Here is a 17,222-nt window from a genome sequence, read left to right as displayed (position 1 = left end):
AATCTAATGGGGCAATAAGGAAGCATGTATTCAGAAAGGAGTGACTACTTTATAGATGGGGACCAACCTCCTGAAAATCTAGCGGTCTCACATAAATAGAGTCACTTCACTTGAAAGTTCCCTACAAGAAAACAATGCTAAATTAGAATGCTTGCTTAGTGAATGCACTAATGGTTGTCAGAACAGGAAAAGTGTGTCAAGTACTAAAGTCTGAAAAGCCACAACTACAGTCTGAGCTGAATGACTCATGATCAGAGTGTATCACAGCAACTAGTAAAATGGCATCAGGGGGTGAGAAGGTAGTGAATGAAGTGAAAATACTAAATGATGAAAATGTTCTTCCACAGAGTGGGCCAATAAAAGATGTGTTCCATGATAAATAACACATCTATGTTTTTTTTTCTTTTCTTTTTTGAGGGGATATTTTTGAGACAGGGTTTCTCTGTGTAGCTTTGGAGCTTGTCTTGGAACTCACTCTGTAGACCAGGCTGGCCCTGAAGTCACAGAGATTCACCTGTGTCTGCCTCCCGAGTGCTGGGATTAAAGGCGTGCACCACTACTGCCCAGCACATTTATGTTCTTGACTCCTTTGGACAGTAGCAGTTTCTATGAACAAATAACTCTGTCAGAAATATTGGGCTAATAAAAATCTATTAAAGACAAGGCATCGTTGAAAGAGCTTGTAGCAGTCTAAAAAAGCAGCTTCAAAAAATTAAGAAGGGGGAAAATTGTACCCTTAGTCACCAAAAGGAGCTTGCTCGCTGCCTGAGTTTGGTATGAAACTAACATTTTACTTGCTTTAACAGAAAAATCTAAAGAATATCAGTTACAGGTGATTGAGATTAATGATCTACTGAACAATGTTTTATGAGCAATATTTTATGTATTATGTTATATATTTGATCTAGATCCTTTAATCTCATAAATAGTACCATAAGAGTATTCTTATTTCTATTTTTCAAGTAAAGCCCAAAGAAATTACTGTCTTGATTGAAGAATAATGTAAATAGTTCTTTTAAGAAATCTCTCCTAGATAGGTGCTAAAGTTTATAAAATAATTCTATAGAGTTTCTTTTTGAATATACGTTTGTAAAAAGTGTAAATATGTATAGTGATATTCATGCTGCTTGTAAATATGCTGAATGTAAGGTTTGTAAAAAAGTGTAAATGTTGAATGTAAAAAGTGTAAGTGTTGAATGTAAGTTTGTAAAAAGTGTATAGTGATGTTCATACTAGAATTATTTTTATTATTCTTTACCATCAGATATATTTGAACACTTTTTATGATAGCCTAAAATATAATTTTATGGTCTCAGTGGTCCCTGGAAAACTTAAGCAAAGGTGTCATAATCATAACTAGGGGAGTTTTTCTGTCTTCTTTCTAAAAGTTTCCACTTCTCCGTTTCTGTTTAAAAAGGGGTAGGCCTTCCCACAAATGGATATGTCTCCCATAATCGAGTTAGCTTGTACAGAAATTCTACTGCTGTGATAGGAACACATGTATAGATGAGCTACTTAAACAGCTAAAATGTCTTTATAACTAGCATGGGTTTTGTTTACTTGAGTGGACACTTTGAATTGTTTTGAAATGACTGTTTTCTCCTGGGAGTCAAAATAGTCTCTTGAAAATTTTATTATCTGTTAGGAGAGAGTTTTGATTTAGAAAAAGACTTGGTACAGCTAAGACTGCTGTAGTCACCTTAGACCCATTCCAAAAAGGATATTCCCTCTTTATTATCCTCTACTCCTTTACTGGGAGGTATGGCAGCTATGGAAATCGCTGTGGATGTTTGCAAGCGCTTAGTAGGGACCTGGGTCAGAGCTGAGTTAAGCTCTGTAACCCCCTCCTGCCAGAGGCTGGTAGCCAAATATGGGCAACTTTCTTCTTGATAGCTCCCAACCTAAATCAGAGTGTGCTTGGTGGAAAGTGTATCTCCATGACAGGTAAGGAAGATTATTCAAGAAGGATGATCTAAGACAGGCACAGTCTATCTGAGAGGCCTGCGGGGGGGGGACCTTTAGTATACCAAGAAGGGGGAGTTGTAGAGGCCCACAAAGGTTTCCTAGTGAGATCTGAGCTTGCTTTACCCAACAGGGCTGCATTAGAGGATTGCTTGACTATGTGTGTGGTTACCAGGTGATTGGAAGGGTCTGCACTTGACTATGCTAAGAGGAGGTCTTTTGCTCCACCCATTGGCATTCCTATAAGAGGCCCTTTAGAAGATACAGGAAGGGCCAGTGGATATTGATCCAGGCCCTCCTGAGGCTATCCTGTGTTTCTGTTTCTCTCCCCTCTATCTTTCTGCCTAATATCTCTTATCCCTCTCTCCTCAAGAGTATTCTGGGGGAAAAGTGGGGGCAGTTTCCCCCACAGAGGACACTGTGAATTAAAAGCATCACAGGACAAGGTCTGTGTAGTTTGAATGAGAACGTTCAGTCCTTGGTTGATGGCACTGTTTAGAGAGGCTTAGGTGTGTGTGGCCTTCTGCTCTCTGTGGTTCAAGGTGTGAACCCTCAGCTGCTGCCCCAGCAGTCTCTGCTTCACTATCATGGACTTTTATCCCTCTGGAGCTAGCTGTCAACACCAACTCTTTCTTCTCTAAGGTTCCTTGACCATGGTCCTTCATGAGAGCAAAGAAAAGTAACTGACACAGTTGCCTCAAGACACATGCTTTCTAGCAGTTGAAAGAAGTCAAAAGAGTGACAAATAGCTGTTTGACAAACAGAAAATCCATGAACAAATTCCTCATTGGAAATACTGATAAGCATAGTAAAATTACCATCAGCAAACAGGCAAGCTTAATTTAATGGGCATATGTAAAATGTTGTGGCGGACAGAGAAAACTTGACACATGGACTGACTCCACGTTGAGTTGCAGAGCAAATCTTGTTGGCCTCAGAGATTCATCACCATATAAAACATGTTTAAATTTATCACATTTACTTTTTTTTTTTTTTTTGTGTGTGTGTGTGTGTGTGTGTGTGTGTGTGTGTGTGTGTGTGTGTGTATGCGTATTCACATGTGTAGAAGACAGAAAAGTTGTGGCAATCATTTCTCTGTTTCCATCATTAGGTTCCAAGGATCAAACTAAGGTTGTCAGACATGGCAGCAAGCACCTTTAACCATAGAAAAGTGTGTGTCAGAGAAGCTTCATCCAGGTATCGGCCCCAAGGCTATGGCCAGGGCACTAATGGACCAACTCAACCACATGTATTCAATCAGGTGTTTTAAAAAAGGACTCACGCCTGTATCCCAGCACAGGGGAGGCCGAGGCAGGAGGAATGTTGTGAGTTGGAGGCCAGCCAGAGAGCTACATAATACATTCAGCTTACACTGCAGAGTGTCAGAAATATGAATCAAAACAGAAAACGAACCCCAGAAAAGCACACAAAAGAGCTGTGTGCTAACTGGCAGTCAAAAGATGAACAGAGACTCTCAATTCAGACTGTGATTCTCCAGAGTACCAGCCATATTCAGTGACCCAGCATGGCCTACAGTTTTGTAGAACATGCTGTCGAGGCTCTATGTGTTAGCTTTTATTGTCAGCTTGATATAGTCAAGAGTCACCTGGGAAGAAGGAGTCTCAGATGAAGGCGTGCCCAGATCGGATTAGCCTGTGGCTATATCTTTGGCAATGCTCTTGATTGATGGTTGATGTAAGTGGGCCCAGGTCACTGTGGACATGGCCATACAGCCTTTTCCAGATGCTGCTGGGAAGGAGAGCCCTACTCATACACATGCATACAAACCTACATATACTCTCATTCATATACACATACGCATATACAACTGGAACCTCTCTCTCTCTCTCTCTCTCTCTCTCTCTCTCTCTTTCACACACACACACACACACACACACACACACACACACACACACAAATGCTTATGTAAACAAACAAAAGGGCATCAATGTATGACAGTGACCAGTCATTTCCATGTAGAGATGGTCTTCTTAACTTTCTATTGATGGACAATCTGACAGAAGGCCACTTTAGATGTCATCATATTGAAGCATCCAAGGTATACCTTAGAAACAATCTAATGCTGTAAGTTAAAAGAAGAAGGCTTGTGTGGGCTGTGGGCTGCCTAGAACTACTGAAGGAGGGGAAGAGAGGGTACAAATTTTGAAGAATAGGTAAAAAGTGCAAAGGGAAATTGACCAGCAAAGGCAGCATGGAGTGTGCTATTCACAGGGAGGAATTCCTGAACAAGGAGATAAAAACTCCTGAATAATTTATTCTCCGCTGCTAAAACTGCATGAATAAGGATCTTACTTATAAATGAGCTAAATGGTGAGGTAGTATTCATAGCTGAAAATAGAGGCAGTGGAGATTAGAAAATTACTGATGGAATCAATATTCTGTTGAGACCAAACAAGAGACAGCAGAGGACAAAAGAGAACAGCTTGAAAATAAAGACACACACACATGAGAAAAAGAGAGAAAGGAGAGAGAGAGAGAGAGAGAGAGAGAGAGAGAGAGAGAGAGAGAGAGAGAGAGAGAGTTTAAAACAATAACCATTAACACTGAGGAAACAATTTGATTGAAACATGATCAAGAGGACACAGGTAGTTTAACACTGAGATAATATCGTCATAACACAGAATCCCCACAGCACAGCAAACCCATCTAGATGGCTCACCGGAACTGAAGGCCATCCTGAGCTACATAGTCTATGTGGAGGGGTGGTACACAAGGTGCAAGTATACCTGCACAGTGCACTATACATAGTACTATACACAAGCAGCCACATCAGTCATGGTCATCTCCACTTTGCCTGTCATCACCACCAAGAGGAAAGGCCCACACTACCAAGTGTACTTTTCACAAGAGGATTTGTTAACATTTCAAATTTTATGTATATATGCGGGTATCTGAGTGTATGTACTCAAGGCACCAAATGCATTCAGGAACCCATGGATATCAGAAAAGGGTGTTGGGTGTTCTGAAACTGGCTTGACACATGATTATGAGTCAGAGTTTAGGTTCTAGGACCTGAATGCAGGTCTTCTGCAAGAGTAGTATGCTGTGGGATGGTCTGTTTGTCAAGTGTGTTGCTGATTGGTCAGTAAATAAATCACTGATTGGCCAGTGGCTAGGCAGGAAGTATAGGCGGGACAAGGAGGAGAATAAAGCTGGGAAGTGGAAGGCTGAGTCAGAGAGACACTGCCAGCTGCCATGATGAGAAACAGCATGTGAAGATGCCGGTAAGCCATGAGCCACGTGACAAGGTATAGATTTATAGAAATGGATTAATTTAAGCTGTAAGAACAGTTAGCAAGAAGCCTGCCATGGCCATACAGTTTGTAACCAATATAAGTCTCTGTGTTTACTTGGTCGGGTCTGAGCAGCTGTGGGACTGGCAGGTGAGAGAGATTTGTCCTGACTGTGGGCCAGGCAGGAAAACTCTAGCTACAAATGGCACCCAACGTGTTGGCAAGAGTTTCCACCTAAAACCTGAGAAAAGATTCTAAAACGGAGCGAAAAACAGCTTTCTAATTGTCTCTCTCAAATGAGCGGCAGCTGCCGGTTTGAGCTACTGGCGTGTTCCTAGCGTGCACGCTCGACCTGATGTATGGTGGGAATGAGGCCTCTGCAAGTGGCACATTAAGCTGTGTGGTAGATTTAGCCTTTGCTAGTGCAAAACAAAAAAAGAGGTTTTTGGGCTACATGCTGCTTGGATAAAAGCATAGACTGAAGATGGCTCCCAGAGCTGGCGGTAAACTACCACTGCCATGTTAGGAAGCTGAGGTGGGCGGAGCCAGCAGCCACAGCTGCTGCAGCTTAAAGCAATAGATTCACAATAAGACAGATTCAGATGTAATAGTTTACAGTGTGTGTAAAATATATGTAGGCTTGAAAGAGGCAAAAAAGGTGATATATAGAGTTATATAAACAAATACATAGTTTTAAAATATAAAGTCTTTAAAGAGACAGTAAAATTAACATAAAAAATAAGCCACATAAAGATGAATATTACACAGAGAATCTGGATTGTGTTGTCTTTGGGACTTTTAACTGCACAAAAAAATTTGATTGTAAAAGATGTTGAGTTATGCCAAAATGTATATTTTAAAGGTACCTTGACTTCAAAATTTAGATATAAGGATATGTTGCTTTGGAAAGGAGACTCTGCTTTTGTTCCCACAGAAAGCCAAAGGCTATGGATTTGTTCCAGATTAAGATACATCAGGTTTGACCAGCCAAGACCCCCTGAAAGGTCTCTGATGACACCATGGCCCAGATGATTCAACATCCAGGACGGTTTGAAGGCAACTGGCTCAGATGATACACCCTCATGGACTATTCCATAATCCTAAAATTTTCTTTGTGTCCCCATAAGATACAGCGCCCCCCTCCAGCAGGTAGTAGTAATAGAAGCTACGCCCAAATTCCCAAATTATATGTAATTTTACTTTGTTAAGGTTAAAACCTTCCTTTTGGAAAAAAAAAAAGAAAAGGGGAAGTGCTGTGGGATGGTCTGTTTGTCAAGTGTGTTGCTGATTGGTCAGTAAATAAGTCACTGATTGGCCAGTGGCTAGGCAGGAAGTATAGGCAGGACAAGGAGGAGAATAAAGTTGGGAAGTAGAAGGCTGAGTCAGAGAGACACTGCCAGTCACCCTGATGACAAACAGCATGTGAAGATGCCGGTAAGCCATGAGCCACGTGACAAGGTATAGATTTATAGAAATGGATTAATTTAAGCTGTAAGAACAGTTAGCAAGAAGCCTGCCATGGCCATACAGTTTGTAACCAATATAAGTCTCTGTGTTTACTTGGTCGGGTCTGAGCGGCTGTGGGACTGGCAGGTGAGAGAGATTTGTCCTGACTGTGGGCCAGGCAGGAAAACTCTAGCTACAGTAGTAAGTGGTCTTACCACCAAGCTCTCTCACCAGAAACTGCAAAAAAAGTTCTTAGGAAAGAAAATGAAGCTAAAAGCCTCATCACATGATCCTGTGATGGTGATGGGAATGCACCAGTTAGTATGTATGAGCCCTACTCATACACATACATACAAACATACATATACTCTCATTCATATACACATACGCATATACAACTGGAATCTCTCTCTCTCTGTCTTCACACACACACACACACACACACACACACACACACACACACACACACATACACACACACACACACATACACACACACACACACACACACACACACACACACACAAATGCTTACGTAAACAAACAAAAGGGCATCAATGTATGGCAGTGACCAGTCATTTCCATGTAGAGATGGTCTTCTTAACTTTCTGCAATTCAGAAAGTTATTCAATAGTTCAGTGACAATGAAAGACAGAGACACTCTTAGTGTCAGAGCAAGCAGGGTATGTATTAAGATTTATTATTCATTTTAGTGTTTCAAGTTATGTGTGAGGATTCTAATATTTACACAAAAACAAAAACAGTGGGAAAATACATAAGGTAGGTAGTTTACTTTAACTTAAAAATATTGGTTATTTCTAAGGTATATAAATCAAGAAACACATATTTCCTAAACATACTGAAAACAAACAAAAACTACCAGAAAAAAGTAGAATATTGTAGTGTGATGATGAACATTATGTTTAAAAGTTTAAAAAGAGAACTATAAAATAAAAATGCCTCTAACCTGTAAGCCCCACTTGCCCAAGGACAGATAACGTCCAGAAATATTGGGTGTTTTCTTATAATTGCCTGATTTTGTTTACACAAGATAACAAACCACATGTTTTCACTTCTGTAAACAAGCTTGTTTGCCCCTAACAGCACGTAGGAAGGTTGTGTGCTTTCCTACATGTAGGTAGGATGTGTACCTGATTGCACATGGGCAGGAAGTGTGTCACTATGTGATTTCGCTCCTGATTGCAGGCAGGCAGGAAGTACACAGCCTTGTGAATTTTGCCTTTATAAGCCCCTTACTAATGTAATTTGGAGCATCTTGAGAGAGCTCTAATGTGCAGTACTGGCATCATGAGTATCTGGCACCAGTATCTGAATAAAGCCTCTTATTCGTTAAAATTTATTCATGGTCAGACTGGTGAATCTCTGAATGACCCTAGATCCATAAGTGTGTTTAATTTTTGTGTCTAGCCTTGTGTTGATTGTGGAATGCCTGGGTGTGTCTGTGATCAGAGCACTGGAAACACTGGACTCAGAACTGCAGCATGACTATCAGTGTGGATATTACCACCCAACCTACTGAGGGTCTGGCAGGAGTTTTAGGTTGAGGAAAAACACTGCCCATCTGGCTTGCATGACCACTGAGGCTACAAAATAGAAACCCTAACTAAGACAGAATCCCCTACTGGGACATGAAATCTTTATCAGTTTTTGTAATCCTTGGATGGGAGAACAGCACCATCGGGGCCTGGAGAAAGGAGGTTGTGAAGATAAAAGATCAACATGGTACCAGATCAGCTTAAGACTGGATAAACCAGAAAGAGAAAGAGGCTCCTGGGAAGGATGTGGCTTCTCTTCTCTACAGTCACACTCTGCCTTAACACCCCAAGACAGAAACAGATTTCCTGGACAGGACAGCATCCAACTAGTGCAACTTGGCATGAGCTGTAATCTACTAGGAAGACACTCTTCTCCTCCTGGCTACCCATGCCCTATACCCCAAGCTTCCCTCTTCACGGGCAAGAATACTACTGCTGCTTCTTGTCCATGGCCCCTGTCCCCACCCAGCATGCTTATGGTTTTCTTCTCAGATCCGTCACTGGAATTTCCTATGGCCAGTGCCTTAGGGTTTCTGTTGCTGTGAAGAGACACCATAACCACAGTAACTCTTATAAAGGAAAACATTTAACGGGGGTGGCTTACAGTTTCAGAGGTTTAGTCCATTATCTTCATAGTGAGAAGTATGGCAATGTGCAGGCAGACATGGTGCTGGAGAAGGAGTTGAGACTTCTACATCTTGATTTGCAGGCAGCAGGAGTCTGTGTCTACACTGAGTATAGTTTGAGCATAGGAGACCTCAAAGCCCATCCCTACAATGACACCCTTCCTCCAACAAGGCCACACCTATTCCAACAAAGCCACACCTCCTATGTGTCACTCCCCATGAGTTTATGGGGGCCAATTACATTCAAACCACCACAGGCAGACTTTCCTCCTCTTTCATCCAGCTTCATGACCTTTCCTTCTCCTTCTCTTACTCATTTCCCTCTTGACATGTCCCACTTGCTCTTCTCCTCACTTCCCCTCCCTCATCTCCCCATAGTGCTGGGGGAACTATAAACTTAGGCAGTGGGGATCTAATAGCTCACACTCTGCAGGGAAAGAAGGAGTAAAGAGCCCATGTCCTGGTTGCTGGAGGAGTCTGACAGGCCACAATAGGTTTGGGGGCACACAGCCTCCTCAATTTCTGGCCTGGCTTCCTCCTGGAGCTGTTGGGACATACAAGGCCAAACACAGACCCATGGTTTAAGAACCATGGACCGGGCCCTGTTCTTCAGCCCTTGAGAGGAGACACAAGCAAAGGGCACCGTTAGTGACTTTGATATAGGCAGGACTTAGCACTGAGCTACCCTGCTGCTCCATAGCTCTGATTGTTCCCTTCCCAACTTGTGGTCCCTTTCACCAAATGCTTTTCCCTTCTTCCTCCATCCCTAGCCCCTGGTCACATCCTCTGCTTCTGGATCTACTTCCCTAGAATTCACAGGAGTGAGATTCAGTGGAAAAGCTCCTTCTAGGGTCACATACATCTTATGGTTCATGTCCTATAAATGGGGGCAGCCTGTCAGTGGAAAAGGGACTTGAGAAAGAAAAGGTCAAATTCACAAGTGAATGTTGGTTGCCATTCCGACTCATTTTCCCTTAGGACTCCATTTTCCATGCCTCATTGTCCCTTGAGGTTATGTCTCCTTTCTTTGGGGTGGGGAGGCAACAGCATGAGCTTTGAAACAGGTTAATCTGCCTCCTCACCCCTTTCCAGCCTCTTCTGTTATTGGTGGAGGCTATGGGTGCCTCCCGGGGCTGATCCTTGCCAGATGTAGGTGGTGGATCCTCAAGGATTATGCCTTTGATATTTTCATATTCACTGTTCCCATCCTGGGGAGGTTCCAATGATATATAATATTACATGTTCTCTCACTGAACTATAGGTCAGTTTCACTCACATCTCTAATGTTGATGCGGTCAGTAATTTCAGCATCATCCTACGGTCCTGGGGTCTCATTGCAGTTGGTATCCTCCAGGAACCACAATACATCCTCCATCGCAGCCTCCACACTATCATCCCATAGTTTTGAGCTGGAATCAGATGTGGTGTCCTCCAGGTAGGACAGGAAGTCCTCAGATGTGTCACCAAATGAGACAGTATTCTCTGTTTCCTCAGAATGGTTGATGCAAGCATTCACAAGGTTCCCCTGTGGGGAAGAATTGCAAAGCAAACCGATATCCAGTGTGATGTCTAAACCAGGTGAGCTGGACCTACAGAAGCCCTTGTTACTGTTTTCCTTATTTATCTCCTGCTCTTTGTTGTCCTCAGATGCAATGAGTGTGGGCAGGGCAGACTGAATCCATCTCTTGCTTAAGGGAAAGGGAGGGAGAGTTAGGAGACATTCCAGGCTCTTGATTGAAAGGATCTTTTGAAGATGCTCTATTCCCCCAAGGATGTAATCAACACTTTTTTTTCCAATAGAAGACATCATTTTTTTTTTTTGGCCAGGACATCATTAAGTTATTTGTTCCTCAAGTCAGCACTGTCTCTATTGGCATGTGGCTCAAAGAACACACGGCATCCACAATGGTGGAGATGGATCACCTGGAACTCTGCATGCTGGTGGTAAACTTGACTCTTAGAGGTCCATGCATGGAAATTCCTAATCCACGTCCTCCACCTTAAAGGTGGGGAATGGAACCACCACAAGGTGGTAGAAGTAAAAAAGCAAGAGCAGGTCTGGGAGACAAGTTCATGGTGAGCGGTTTCCATGTTAGGAAAAGCGTAGATATCTCAAGCAAGCTGATCAGAGGAAATTACAAAGTGTGAATTTTGATGAGAAGAGCACCAGGAAGTGGAATGGAGCTAAATCCTGTATTCAAGGAGATAAACAGATTAAGAAATGAAATAAAGAGTCTGGTGACTTCAGGGCAAGATCCCACCCAGCTAAGTTTCTTACTTGTGGAAAGAAACTAAAGAAAAGCTTGGAGCAGGGTGTGGCAGGGCACACCTTCAATCCTTTTCATTATAAATCTTCATTAGAGTGACCACTAATATCCACTCAACAATACAAACAACAATACTAGGTTGTTTTTAGATTTCTTCTGCCAATGGAATTAATCCGAAATTCTTCACTTTATCCTCAGGCAGATCCTTTGGACAAGGACAAAAAGCAGCCACTTTCTTCCCCAAAACAGCACAAGAATGATCTTTAGGCAACATACTAAAATTTTTCTCCTCTGTAACCTCTTGAGCCAGCCCCCCACAGTTTATCAAATCACACTCAGCACCTCTGTCTCCCATGTTCCTACTAGTATGGCCCATTAAGCAGTGCTTAAAGCATCCCATGGCTATCTAAACCCAAAGTACTAAAGTCCAAATTCTTCCAAATAACCACGTGGTCAGATCTATCACAGTAATACCTCATTCCTGGTACCAACTACTGTCTTAGTTAGGCATTTTATTACTGTGAAGAGACACCATGACCACAACAACTCTTATAAAGGAAAACATTTAATTGGGGTATCTTGCTTACAGTTTCAGAGGTTCAGTCCATTATCATTATGATGGGGAGCATGGCAATGTACAGGCAGACATGGTGTTGGAACTGAGAGTGCTATATCTTGCAGGGAAAAGGAAGTCAACGGAGACACTGGGCAGTATCCTCAGCATAGGGAACCTCAAAGCCTGCCTCAAAAGTAATATACTCACTCCAACAAAGCCATACCTCCCGATAGTACCACTCTCTTTGGGGGCCATTTTCTTTCAAACCACCACACTGCTTCACCAAAGAGACAAGGAAAGATTATTCTAAATTTAATCTAAAAAGCCAGTATTACCCTGATGTTGGAACCATAACACACACACACACACACACACACACACACACACACACACACACACACCCCTCAATACCCTTGAACATTCGAGTGTACATCTGTAATAAGATTACCTCATAGTTCAGACAAAGTTCAACAACATATGATGGAGATGGGTACTTCATATTCACAGTAGGTTCATCATGGAATCCTAGCATAATACCCCACAAAAAGTGGTTAACAACAACCATATAAGGAGGTCAAGGGAAGAGGCCCACGTTCAGCCACAGAGAATGAAATATGTCATTTTCTAAAAATTAAATGGACCTAGGGTTGGTTGTCTGTCACACGCCAGTTCTGGAGATAAGGCGAGCTTAACTAGAGCTGTGGATGTGTAGTTGGAACCTTAATAAGAAGGAAGGACTTTTAGGCACATGCTAGGGGCTGCTGACATGTAACCAAGCAGATGGTAATGATCCAAGTTCACTGTGTACAAGTGTAGAAGTGTCCCAGGGAAATTCTTTACTTTGCACAGTTAAGGGTTCAAATAAGGAATATGATTCCAAAACATGGCAAGCAAAAATTGTCGAGAAAAGGACCAGTTTAGAAAACTGAATACATAAGCAGAAATCAATACTTCAAGCAAAAGCATTGATTGCATGAATTGAAAGGAAAAGTAACACAAAAACCAAACCAACAAAGAGGAAAACTGCCAATGTCAAGGTCCAAGAGATTAGGAAAGCCCAAGTTTATCAGGACCAAGTTTATCAGGACCAAGGCTGGAGTCCAGTGGACATGTTTTTGTTTTTTCAGGGATGGGGCATGGTGCTGTGGGGTACACCAGGGAAGGCTGCTCGGACATGGGGTTAAGCCAATAGAAAATCTTTATTAGCTGGCTGGCAACTACACTGGGGGTTTGGGATCCCATTGTAGCCTTTAACCTTTCTCAGGGTGAGCTTTTCAACACAAAAACCATGTTCTGGATTGACATACTTCAGCTGACAAGAACAGTTAACCAGAAGCGGAATGGATAGAAACCAAAAAGCAAGGTTAGTACATTTTGAAACATCCCATAACTATGGACTTTGATGGATTAGGCCTTTGTTTTATTTTGGCAGGTGGTGTTGTCTGTGTGCTGAGTTTACAGCCTGAGTGGTACTTCCATCATGGAGTCAATTGTGTTAAAGTCTGGGGCCCTGTTACAATGGCAAGTCTGGAAGATAGTTAACAGGATAGGTGAATTTCTAAGCCCAACAAAGCTTAGTAAATATCATAGTACAAGGGGTGTATCCAAAGTATACACCATGATGAAATTCCTTATTTTCTACCTCTTACTCATACTAACAAAGCACTTAAAATCAGAAAAATTAAATTTAAAACTGGCAAAGAATCATGCTTATTTAAGAAGTAGATTTATGGGTGCAAAAAAAGAAAGAAAAGAAACACTCATTAAAAACCAATTAGATATAAATTAAACCCAGCAAACCAGGATACAAACTCACTTTTCACATATCAGATCAGCAATGTCTGTTTCCAAGAGGTCAATAATATCAAAGTCTACAGAAACCAATGTCTGAGTCCAACCTCTCCTCAGCCAACCAAGCAACAGCTTCTCTACAGCTACAGCATGAGGACAAGCCCAAGCCCCAGCCCCAGCCGGTACCTTAAATAGGTGGGTGGGGTCTCTGCAACTACTCACAATGGCTCCAATGAGGTCATGGCAAGAAATGAACCAATTACAGCTCTTCACAACCAAGAAAGAATGTTTTCACTTTTTGTGTCCAAGCACCCCATTACTTTTCCCATGGCCATGACCAAATCCCTGAGAAGCAGCAGCATACAGTACATAGGTTTTACTTAGGCTCAGGCTCTCAATGGATAGCAAAGGCATGGCTGGGTATTTGGGAACATGGGGCTGTGTGGGCATTTACCCACCAACCCCACAGTTCCCCAGAGTTTTCTTGAGTGCGAGCAGCAGGAAATATTAGATAGAAGGATTTAGATTGGGAGATAAACAGATAGAAAATAAAGGATAGCCTCGAGGGCCTGGAACCTATCCCAACGGGCCCTGGCTGTCTCTGCCCCAGGGTATTTATAGAGACAACAAGGGTTGGAGCAAAAGACCTCCCCCCAGCACAGCCAAGTGCAGACCATCTCAGACACCTGCACTTAGGCCCGTGGTCCTAATCATCCTCTATGCGAACTTGCTGGGTACAGCCTCGAGGAACTTGAAAACGGGCTCCCACAGGGCTGAAGCAGCTGCTTACATGACTTTGGCAGGTCTCATTGCCTCTAATAGCCCAGTCCCTCCTGTTGGGTTTCACCACCCTGGGGTTTCATAACCTCCCCAAACAGCAATCCCTGCTAGAGACCAAGAATTCAGAGACATGAGATGGTGAGAAACTTCTCACATTCCAAGCTTAAGGAGGACATTTTGACTTTTAATAAGAGTAACAATAAGAATGGACTCTGCTTTATGGTGACCTGGATTAGAGACATGGTTAGACAGTGAACACTCAGGCTTCTTCAAGATCCTTTTCACTCAGACCCTCAAATTCTCCAGTGATTCTGACTACACAGACCTCATCTCTACAGTCATGATGGTCAATTCCTTTTTCTTAAACTCATACTTATGGGCATCAAAAAGATGGTAGCTTGTTCATAACACAGGGATGTGGTGAGGAAATGGGATGTCCCTCAAGGTCCCCCAGAGGATGCTTTGTCTCCTGAGTGGCATGGTGGCAAGGGAAGGCTCCCAACATGATAGGGAAATTTATAACCACAGGGAAAGTAACGAGCCAGTGGTTATGATTCAAGTGCAAGTTATAATTGAATTCCTTAATTTTTACAGCTAATGTATACTAATAAAAGCTTTAAATAAACGAATGTACAAAATGTCAAAATAAATGGATGGATACAATAGAAAAATGGGTGATAAAAAAAAAACTAAAGCAAATGCACAAACTAAATCCAAGACAATAAACCAAATCGAAATCTAGGCACAAAAACCAATTCACTAGAAAGCAAATTCATTATGTTCAGGTCAGTGGGGACCACAGATATCACTTCCTAAGATGGACAATAAAAAATAAAATCTTCTCAAAAGCAAAGTCTGAGTCCAACTGCCCTGCAACCAACCAACATCCTCTCTGCAGTGTCTGGACAAGACCCAGGTCCAGCTGGTACCTTATGTGGTTGGACTACTATCACTCCTCACAATGGCAGCTTGTGAGGTCATGAGAGCCATGGACCAATCACAGCTCACCAAACCCCATCATCATTCTCTAGTTCGTTTCAAGGCTTCTCCCAAATTTATGCCATAAAACAACTTAAGAGAGGTAGACATCATTTTAGCTCAGGCTTTCAGAGGATTAGGCACAACATGGTGGAAGGCTCAGCTTCTGGCACTGGCAGCAGGGTGTGAGGCAGTGGTTTCATTACAATGACAGTCTCCCAGGTCTCCTAAAGACCCACTCTCTCCAGCCAGGCTACACATCCAAGGGTTCCCTAACTTCTCAAACAGTGCTCCCTAAAAGGACAAAGAGTTCAAATACATGAGACAGCTCAGGACATATCACATTCAACCCATGAAAAAGACCTTTTAACATTAATGGTCAACAATGACAAAGATAATGATAGACTTAGGAAGTGTAGAGTGGATAGGGCCAAGGGGAAAATGCCCTACCCCTGACTAGACCCAAGACCTAAGACCTGGGCCAACAAAAACACCCTGACCTTGACTTGACCCCAGGACCAGGGCTTGAAATCCCACCAATCCCTGAGCTTGCCCCAGAACCATATCACAAAATTCCACCAATCCCAAACCACCCTGGAAATCCTCCCCCCCCCCGAAAAAAAGCTCCACAGAAGCTCTGTACCCTGTTTAGTTTGCTGCTCTTCTAACCCTAAAGGCAGTCACCCTCCTGGATACTTCCTTCCCAATAAATCTCTTGAGTGAGGTTTGGTGTGCAGTGTGACACTTTTGCCTGAGCAGAATGGAGCCCAGCTGTAACAACTTTCACCTGAGCGGGAGTGGAGCAGAACTGTAACACTTCCCCTGGGGAAACTTTCCCCTAGTCAAACAGAGTTGTTATACTCCAGGAGACATGAACAGAGCTGTAACACTCCTCAGGAGCAGAACAGGGCAGAGCTGTAACAACTTCGCTGGGGAACCCCTCCCCTGTGAGAGCAGAGTTGTTACACATGCATTGGGGAAACCTTTCCCAGGAGCAGAGCTGTAAGCTGTTAGGCTGACAGTGACTTTGTGGTATTCCTTGGCTCCCGATTGCCAGGATACCTCCAGATCAGAGCCGCAATGCTTACAGGAAGCTTTGTTCTTCCCCCACGTTATGGACACTGGCTTTTATTAGTTGAGAAGTTATGAAGAATTCCTTGAAGGCATTGTGACTTGGCTTTTACAGACCTCATCTTCTCCGAACTCACGGTGTTCAATTCCTTTTGCTTTAAACTTAGACCGATGGGTTTAAAGTATGTGGTCCCTCACTGACACTGTCATACTGTAATGCTCTGTTTCTGAGGCACCTCCGGGCATCTGTGAGGAACATCTCGGGCCTTGGAGGAAGAAGCTTCATCCCGACTATCCCATTAGATCCTCATTTGATTTTTCATCAGAAACCCTAGATCGCAAAAGACAGTGGTTGATGGGTTTAGTATTATTGAGAAAGTCTTGTCATTCCAGAGTACTATACACACAAAAAAAATTGTTTCTGTGGCTATGGGAGATGGAGTAATGCTGTCCTGGCCCTTCGACAAGTGACTTGGTTTGCACCATTATTAAACTCTGGAAATCAATTTATTGATTTATTGGTAATAGTGAAATCAAGATGAAGCTACCAGAGGTGAAGGGTGGAAAGGGAACTGCTTTTTCTCTCTGTTTCTCTGCTTTTTTGTCCCCAACTGAACTTAGATCTTTGTTTGTCCTACACGCTGTTCATTCTGTTACATGGTTTTTCTTCCAAATCACTGGCCTGATCTGTCTCTCTGCCCTGCATAGAGACACAGCTGTTTAAATTGAAGGAAGATCATAAAATTGTCCTCTAGGAGATTCCCAGCAAAGCTTTCACCTTGTCACTCCACGTATATTTTGAAGATTGACAGATGGAGAAAGAAAAGAAAAGAAACTCATGTAAAACCAATTAGATATAAGTTAAAAATATGGTGGGGCAGGGAGGGATTGAATGCATATGGCTCCCAGGGCCCTAAGCTTTAACCTGCTTTATT

At 42.6% G+C, this 17,222-nt stretch overlaps 1 protein-coding gene across 1 annotated transcript in view; it reads right to left on the bottom strand.

Annotated features, from left to right (window-relative positions):
- Positions 1 to 10,159: 10,159 nt before the first annotated feature.
- Positions 10,160 to 17,222, bottom strand: part of LOC128099738 (alpha-2-macroglobulin-like) — a 70,839-nt gene continuing 63,776 nt past the window's right edge. Inside the window, exons 36-37 of the mRNA XM_052721559.1 lie at positions 12,116 to 12,192; positions 10,160 to 10,369 (exon numbers count right to left, since the gene is read on the bottom strand). Coding sequence (XP_052577519.1) covers positions 10,160 to 10,369; positions 12,116 to 12,192 — 287 coding nt within the window. The remainder of the gene's footprint in view (positions 10,370 to 12,115; positions 12,193 to 17,222) is intronic.

The sequence above is a fragment of the Peromyscus californicus genome, unplaced genomic scaffold, assembly GCF_007827085.1.
Source record: "Peromyscus californicus insignis strain IS unplaced genomic scaffold, ASM782708v3 Scaffold_6__1_contigs__length_162567912, whole genome shotgun sequence".
Lineage (NCBI taxonomy): Eukaryota > Metazoa > Chordata > Mammalia > Rodentia > Cricetidae > Peromyscus > Peromyscus californicus.
Note: the sequence above shows the minus strand (reverse complement) of the source record. Positions and strands in the feature narration are given on the sequence as shown.